Raw genomic sequence first — 9,066 nt, 5'->3', positions numbered from 1 at the left:
ATACCAAAAAACGGGGACATTCCTTTCTTAGAAATGTGTTCTATCCACTTTGTTGTGGGGTTGTGGAGGATTATGTGGCTGGAGATGGTTACATTGTAACAGGAAGGTGTTCCTATGTGGTGTCAGAGCTCTACGTACTGTTCAATAAAGTGCTGTCTATTAATCCTGCACTTCGAATGAGCTGTTTCACTTTTATGCTAACAACATCCGTCTTGTGGCTTAATTTATGTCCATATGAAAAACGTAACCTTTTCTATAATTAGTTGGCACCATTTTGAGGTGGTGGGGGCAACTTCAGATGACATGCATTGTGATCTAAAGCTCTGACGACTTTCCGACGCGTGGGCCATGCCCGTTATTATGACGAACTGCATAATTGTATGCTTATATATTTTTTACTGACGTATTACATTGTTACCTCTTGGTAAATTCATGTGACAACATATTTCTTTGCATTTGGAATACGGGAATAGAAAAGAGGACGTTTTTTTCGCAGAGTAAGCTAACCTAGGCCTACTTTTCAGACAAACAGACAACCTTGTATAGTTGCACGTAGAAATTAAAATGAAATATTCTCATAAGCTGATGTGTTCCTTATATAAAGTAATAGTCCGATATATTAGATTCATTTAATGTATATAATATTTCCCTTCAGGAGAATTATCTCAACGAGGTGATCCTCCGTTAAAGATGTCCTACAGATATTCCGCCAAAGTGCCTCCGGGTTTGATGACTCTTTTGGAAGGCCTCAGTCGGGCCGTGGTGAAAAGACGGCCAGATTCCATCTCACAGTTTGCTACATTTTACTTCGCCGAGCTCTTGCACTTCAGGACAGGTACACATGTTTGTTGAGAATAACTACATTTTTTTAAACAAAATATCATGAAATATGTTGAGAAAACTGAAGTAACATGTTTCATTGCTATGTTGAGCACAGAAAATCCAACTCTTGCCATCAACGACCTTGTGAGAGAATTCAATACAACTAAAGGTAGGCCTAACTCGATAATAGCCCATAACGATAAAGCCGTACCCAAGTACCAAAACAGGTACCTGAAGAGTAGCCTACTGTAATAAAAATCGAAAGTCCACGGCAGCACAAGACATGAATAAATGTGACTATTACAAATCTCCTGGCTTTGTAAGAAATCACAATTCAAAGTCAATCAAATACCGTGACCCTTATATTTATGTATCTCTTATAGTGCCTAAGTTCCCAAGTCATGGCATTGGAGCTGTGATTGCTCCGCTGGCAGTTCAGAATGAAAGTGCCACAGCAGTGTCTCCTGGTGGTCAATATGTCCAACCATTTGGAATTTACCCTCCAGATGGGATTTTCCAAACTCTTCCCAGTATTCCAGGAGTGGAGGAGCAGGATGCTAAGCAGCCCTGGGTTCACGGCCAGAACATTTTGTACACTGGCACAACGTTGCCTGATCTATCAGATTGCAAAGAAGCTGCAGAAGCAACCTCCCTGCCAAGCCAATACCTCAATGACTCTGGCCTCCAGAGAAGTCTGCAGGCAGTTACCTCTAATGTGTCCCCTCACCCCATCTCAGCAGATCAAGCCGAAGATGTAGTTGTCTTCCGCAGGAAATCCAGGAATGACTGCATGACGGCTACCTGTGATATCAACTCTGCTGCTCCAGACCGGTGCCGGCAAACCAAGTCAGCTTTCTTCGAGAGGGTTCCACTGAGTGAGATCTATCACATACCCAATGCTGTTCTGATCAGGACACCTTCTGTACCCGGTGAGTACATGATTGTGGTGCAGTCAGACAAGGTCCCGAAGACCATAGTGTTTCAGAGAGTCTCATCAGTCAGTAAGACAATGAGGAACGCTCGAACAGCAGCAGCTTGTGGTGATGATGTCACTGGTGCCCCAGGTAACACCCAGCCTGACTGCACACCATGTTGCACCCCGCCTACAGCCCCATCGCAGGTGGTCAAAGATCAGCCAGCCACCCAATTGGTCATGCCCCTAGCGCTGACTGAGGACACTCAGCTTTCTGGTGATGGAAATAGGGATCTCCTAACCCAACCTGGTTGGAATCCACTTTCACCTGGAGATAATTCTGTTTACAAGCACATGGACATAAATATAGCATCACCTGATCCGAATGCCTACAACCCATACATCAATGAAATGATAGTGGATCAAATGAACTGGGTGAATGAAGATGTTTCAACCATGGTGTCAGATGATATAATAGCCCCTGGTATTATGGGTCCCGTCAACTCAGCACTTCAGGATGGATGTTTCCCCAGTGCAGTACGTGATGTGAACGGGTACAACCCCTACATGAATGAAATGATACTGGATAAAATTAATGGGGTGAACTTTGGTGTTTTATCCAAGGTGTCAGATGAGATGACAGGCTTCAATGTTATGGGCCCACCAATCTCAGCACCACTGGAGACAAAGGATACAAGTGTGGTGAACACTCCTGTGTGTCAACCTATTTTAGCTCCACAAGAAGCAAGTGTCCCCAGTTTGGTGCACGCTCCAACTTCAGCACAAGAAACATGTGCCCCCAGCTTGGTGTATCCTCCAACACCACAGGTAACAATTGGAGCCACCTTCATGCCACCAAGTGTTTCACCAGCAGAAGAAATAAGTGTTCCTAGTTTGGTGTACCCTCCAATTTCAGCTGGACAGGGGGCTAATATACCCAGTTTGGTGCTCCCGCCTATTTATATTGCTCAACAAATTGGAGCACTCCCATTGCTTAGCCCTCCTATTGTGCCACCCGTGGCGGGACCAAGGGCAGTCACTTTACCAAACCCATATGTACCAGCTCCACAAAAAACAACAGCCACTCTGCTTTATCCTTCAATCTTGGCTCAGGAGGAAACAAGACCCCCTTCATTGCCACTCCCCCAGGCCATTGTTTCCCACCTGCATCAGTGCACTGGTCGGAATGCAGAAGCATTCCATGTGAATGAGGAGAACAGAAGAACACCCAATGTGATTCCATTGGTCTACCAAAGCATTATGGGAGTGCCACAGATGTATGTTCAACCACAACAACACCAGTTTATTCCCAGCTGGTCCAGAGAAACGCGTAAGTTGAATAACGATTGGTTGTAAAAGGACAATATAGTATGTTCATACCTACCCAATGTACCAATTGTAGTTCTTCACCCTCTTTGTGTAGTTATTGTCATTAACCCCCCTAACAAATCTCTATCATCCCTGTAGATTCACAAAGGCTATGTGACCCAGCGCCTACTGGCCAGAGTGCCAGTATGTGCCAGTATGTTACACCTGAAGCATGTGGTAGGAGCTGGAGACTCTGCCACCTGGCATGCATTGAGACTATGGCTGGGATGCCAACAGCTGTGGCTTTCCCAGGAGGATCTAGGATTATGATTGGCTGTGGGCAAGAGCAAGGCTACAACCCTGACCAGGCCAACTTGCCAATGTGCCAGGACTTTGGGCCCCGTTTCAGGACCCATCACATATCTAGGGGTGGTGCCAGCTCGTTTCAAACCCTCTGCCCCATGAGTGGTGCCTACGTGCCAGTCATGCCTACGGCCCCTACCTTCAAACCCACAGACCATCACTGCTGCCAGGCTGCCCCTGTTGCCTCTTACCCTTGCCCTACTCCATCATCCCCACATTATGTACTGATCAACAGCCCAACTCACAATGTTGCCTCTTGCCCTACTCCATCACCTATGCAGCCCCAGGGCTTTGCCTATGCTCCTGTCCACATGTATGGTCCCCGCTGTGAAACTGAGAATGCAGTGTCATCCACCTTCAATATGAGGACCCATGCAGGCCACCAGCAAGGGACAGCAGAACACTGCAGAGAGACCAGCAACAGGTGAAAATCCATTTGTGCAGAATTATTTTATTATTATTTATTATTCTGGTATATGACAATTATTTATATTTTTTGGGGGGGTTAGATCAGCTTTAATATTGTGGATAGATTGTGGCTTCCATCAATGTAATTGTCTGCATCAATTCCAGTCCCCCATATATATTTTTTGTAAATATACAGTACCAGTCAAAAATTTGGACACACCAACTCAGTCCAGGGTTTCTTTATTTTTACTATTTTCTACATTGTATAATAATAGTGAAGACATCAAAACTATGAAATAACACATATGGAATCATGTAGTAACCAAAAAAGGGTTAAACAAATCAAAATATTTTTTTATGTTGGTGATTCTTCAAAGTAGCCACCCTTTGCCTTGATGACAGCTTTGCACATTGTTGGCATTCTCTCAACCAGCTTCATGAGGTAGTCACCTGGAATTAACCTCTCTAGGGTATGTGGGACGAAATCGTCCCACCTAGTCAACAGCCAGTGGAATCGAGTGGCGCGATATTCAAATACCTTAGAAATGCTATTACTTCAATTTCTCAAACATATGACTATTTTACACCATTTTAAAGACAAGACTCTCGTTAATCTAACCACATTGTCCGATTTCAAAAAGGCTTTACAACGAAAGCAAAACATTAGATTATGTCAGGAGAGTACCCAGCCAGAAATAATCACACACCCATTTTTCAAGCTAGCATATAATGTCACAAAAACCAAAACCACAGCTAAATGCAGCACTAACCTTTGATGATCTTCATCAGATGACACTCCTAGGACATTATGTTATACAATACATGCATTTTTTGTTCAATCAAGTTCATATTTATATCAAAAACCAGCTTTTTACATTAGCATTTGACGTTCAGAACTAGCAAACATACCGAAAACTTCCGGTGAATTTACTAAATTACTCACGATAAACGTTCACAAAAAACATAACAATTATTTTAAGAATTATAGATACAGAACTCCTTTATGCAATCGCGGTGTCAGATTTTAAAATAGCTTTTTGGCAAAAGCACATTTTGCAATATTCTGAGTAGATAGCTCGCCATCACGGGCTAGCTAATTTGACACCCACCAAGTTTGGCGTTCACTAAACTCAGAATTACTATAAGAAAAATTGGATTACCTTTGCTGTTCTTCGTCAGAATACACTCCCAGGACTTCTACTTCATCCACAAATGTTGTTTTGGTTCAAAATAATCCATAGTTATGTTCAAATATCCTCTGTTTTGTTCTTGCGTTCAAGACACTATCCGAAGGGTGACGCGCGGACACGTATCGTGACAAAAAATTTCAAAATATTCCATTACCGTACTTCGAAGCATGTCAAACGCTGTTTAAAATACATTTTTATGCGATTTTTCTCGTAAAATAGCGATAATATTCCGACCCGGAGACGTCTTTTTCGTTCAAAGACTGAAAATGTAAAATGGCCTCTTCACGTGCACGCGTGCACCCGTCTCATTGTTCTCAGATCGACCACTATCCAAATGCGCTACTGTTTTTCAGCCATGGGCTGCAAAGTCATTATTCAACGTTCTGGCGCCTTCTGAGAGCCTATGGGAGCCTTAGAAAGTGTCACGTTACAGCAGAGATCCTCTGTTTTCGATAAAGAGAGTGTAGAAGGCCAAGAAATGGTCAGAGAGGGCACTTCCTGTACAGAATCTTCTCAGGTTTTGGCCTGCCATATGAGTTCTGTTATACTCACAGACACCATTCAAACAGTTTTAGAAACTTTAGGGTGTTTTCTAATTATATGCATATTCTAGTTTCTGGGCAGTAGTAATAACCAGATTAAATCGGGTACGTTTTTTATCCGGATGTGAAAATACTGCCCCCTACTCTAGAGAGGTTAATAGGTGTGCCTTGTTAAAAGTTAATTTATGGAATTTCTTTCCTTAATGTGTTTGAGCCAATCAGTTGTGTTGTGAAAAGGTAGGGCTATCTTCTGTATACCACCCCTATTTAGAAAAAGATCAAGTCCATATTATGGCAAGAACAGCTCAAATAAGCAAAGAGAAGTTACAGTCCATCATTACTTTAAGACATGAAGGTCAGTCAATCCGGAACATTTCAAGAACTTTGAAAGTTTCTTCAAGTGCATTTGCAAAAACCATCAAGCGCTATGATGAAACTAGTTCTCATGAGGACCACCACAGGAAAGGAAGACCCAGAGTTACCTCTCCTGTAGAGGATAAGTTCATTAGAGTTACCAGCCTCAAATTGCAGCCCAAATAAATGCTTCACAGAGTTTAAGTAACAGACACATCTCAACAGCAACTGTTCAGAGGAGACTGCGTGAATTAGGCCTTCATGGTCGAATTGCTGCAAAGAAACCACTACTGAAGGACACCAATAGGAAGAAGAGTCTTGCTTGGGCCAAGAACCACGAGCAATGGACATTAGACCGGTGGAAATCTGTCCTTTGGTCTGATGAGTCCAAATTTGCGATTTTTGGTTCCAACCGACGTGTCTTTGTGAGACACAGAGTAGGTGAACAGATAATCTCTGCATGTGTGGTTCCCACCGTGAAGCATGGAGAAGGTGGTGTGATGGTGTGGGGGTGCTTTGCTGGTGACTGTCTGTGATTTATTTAGAATTCAAGGCACACTTAACCAGCATGGCTACCACAGCATTCTGCAGCAATACGCCATCCCATCTGGTTTGCGCTTAGTGGGACTATCATTTGTATTTCAACAGGACAATGACCCAACACGCCTCCAGGCTGTGTAAGGGCTATTTGACCAAGAAGGAGAGTGATGGAGTGCTGCGTCAGATGACCTGGCCTCCACAATCACCCGACTTCAACCCAATTGAGATGGTTTAGTATGAGTTGTACCGCAGAGTGAAGGAAAAGCAGCCAACAAGTGCTCAGTATATGTGGGAACTCCTTCAAGACTGTTGGAAAAGCATTCCAGGTGAAGCTGGTTGAGAGAACGCCAAGAGTGTGCAAAGCTGTCATCAAGGCAAAGGGAGGCTATTTTGAAGAATCTCAAATATATATAAATATATTTGTTTAACCATTTTTTGGTTACTACATGATTCCATATGTGTTATTTCATAGCTTTGATATCGTCACTATTATCCTACAATGTAGGAAGAAAAAAAAAACCTTGAATGAGTAGGTGCTCTAAAACTTTTGACTGGTAGTGTGTGTGTGTGTGTGTGTGTGTATATATATATATATATATATATATATATACATATACACATACATATACAGACACACACACTACCGGTCAAAAGTTTTAGAGCACCTGCTCATTCAAGGGTTTTTCTTTATTTTTAATATTTTCTACATTAAAGGATAATAGTGACGATATCAAAACTATGAAATAACAAATATGGAATCATGTAGTAACCAAAAACGGATATATATATATATATATATATATATATATATATATATATATATATATATATTACTACCGTTCAAAAGTTTGGGGTCACTTAGAAATGTCCTTGTTTTTGAAAGAAAAGCACATTTTTTGTCCATTAAAATAACATCAAATTGATCAGAAATACAATGTAGACATTATGTTAGCACAGCTGAAAACTGTTGTGCTGTTTAAAGAAGCAATAAAACTGGCATTTAGACTAGTTGAGTATCAGAGCATCAGCATTTGTGGTTTCGATTACAGGCTCAAAATGGCCAGAAACAATGAACTTTCTTCTGAAACTCGTCAGTCTATACTTGTTCTGAGAAATTAAGGCTATTCCATGTGAGAAATTGCCAAGAAACTGAAGATCTCGTACAACGCTGTGTACTACTCCCTTCACAGAACGGTTAAGACATCTACTTTGTGCATGACAAAAGTCATTTTTCCAAAAATTATTTACAGACAGATTATTTCACTTATAATTTACTGTATCACAATTCCAGTGGGTCAGAAGTTTACTTACACTAAGTTGACTGTGCCTTTAAACAGCTTGGAATATTATAGAAAATGATTTCTGCCCTCCGAATTCATACTCATTATATAAATAGGCCTGTTTAATTTTGTCTGACTTGCCGTTCCAAATAAAATTGAATATTTTTTTCTCATATAATTTAAAAAACAAGTTGATAGGTGTAGGCAAGGCCATAAGCAAATAGGTAAACTGGGATATGATTAAAAAGTTAATGAAGGGGATTTTTCCACAAATAGACAGGTATTTTCCTTTCAATGGTAGCAAGATCTTATCTGCTTTTGCTAACTTTCTATAAAAATGTATTGTAGTGAGATAATTTCTCTCCTTTGGGATATGAATGGCAAGTATGTCCACTTCACCGTCAGACCATTTTATTGGTCAACTCCACGGTATTGTAAAAGTTGTAGTTTTAGGGATCCAATACGTAATATAGTACACTTATCATAATTTGGTTGTAATCCAGAGAGGTTAGAACAATTAACTAGATCCTCAATGAGGTATATGACAATGTTATTGCTCCGTAATTAGTTATAATGTGTCTTGAAAAAAGTGTTGTCAGACTGTAATTTTGGCTCTAATTTATTCAGCATAACTCTGTCTAAATTCCAGGTTAACGACAGCACGCCGGCAGGAATGAACAACTTCTTTCAATTGTTCCTGAAAACTGTTAACATTCCTCAATAAATCCTGCAAAATTCTGTTGTTATGTCATGATCTACAGTTACACCCAAAGCATAGCTGCGGGAAGAAGTTTGGGATATATTTCTATTGTGTTATTGACTGTGTGTTTGTTTATTCCATGTGTAACTCTGTGTTGTTCTTTGTGTCACACTGCTTTGCTTTATCTTGGCCAGGTCGCAGTTGTAAATGAGAACTTGTTCTCAACTAGCCTACCTGGCTAAATAAAGGTGAAATAAAAAAAATACAAAATAAATAAATAAGGCATCTGCTGAACATAATCTACTCAAAAATCCATTAATTCACATAAACACAATTTTATGAAAATTTACAAAACATTTTGAAATAAACATTATTGTTCCTGGTTAAAAAAATTACAAAAGTAAAATATTAGCTACCAAGCTAAGCTACAATGTTATGAATTACTGTGGCTAACTGAAAATGATTTCCTTGGCAACCCGATTAGATTTTTTTTACTAAAACAAGGGTCATGCAAGCCTAGCTGGCTAATTTAGCTAGCTAGATGTATTGAATACAATCAATAAGATATAAACAGTAGAAGTTAAATATCATTGGGTGAATACCAATATTCATATCTCCCCTTCAGGGAATGGCCTCTGGATTTTAG

General features: G+C 40.5%; 1 protein-coding gene across 1 annotated transcript; it reads left to right on the top strand.

The window, feature by feature from the left end:
• The first annotated feature begins 358 nt into the window (after positions 1–358).
• Positions 359–8,516, top strand: LOC115159006 (uncharacterized). Its single transcript, XM_029708415.1, has 6 exons — positions 359–497; positions 656–835; positions 938–991; positions 1,206–3,065; positions 3,203–3,830; positions 8,370–8,516. The coding sequence occupies exons 2-6, from the start codon at positions 691–693 to the stop codon at positions 8,395–8,397; spliced, it is 2,715 nt and encodes a 904-aa protein (XP_029564275.1). The 5' UTR covers positions 359–497; positions 656–690; the 3' UTR covers positions 8,398–8,516.
• Positions 8,517–9,066: the final 550 nt, after the last annotated feature.

Source organism: Salmo trutta, chromosome 22 (genome assembly GCF_901001165.1).
Source record: "Salmo trutta chromosome 22, fSalTru1.1, whole genome shotgun sequence".
Lineage (NCBI taxonomy): Eukaryota > Metazoa > Chordata > Actinopteri > Salmoniformes > Salmonidae > Salmo > Salmo trutta.
The sequence above is the reverse complement of the archived record's forward strand: the minus strand, read 5'-3'. Positions and strand labels throughout refer to the sequence as shown.

Bases quoted from the DNA above. Each gene is read 5' to 3' on its own strand.
- LOC115159006 (XM_029708415.1), top strand. From the start codon at position 691: ATGTCCTACAGATATTCCGCCAAAGTGCCTCCGGGTTTGATGACTCTT. The intron at 836-937 runs GTACACATGTTT...TGTTGAGCACAG, and splicing joins GCTCTTGCACTTCAGGACAG to AAAATCCAACTCTTGCCATC. The intron at 992-1,205 runs GTAGGCCTAACT...TATCTCTTATAG, and splicing joins AGAATTCAATACAACTAAAG to TGCCTAAGTTCCCAAGTCAT.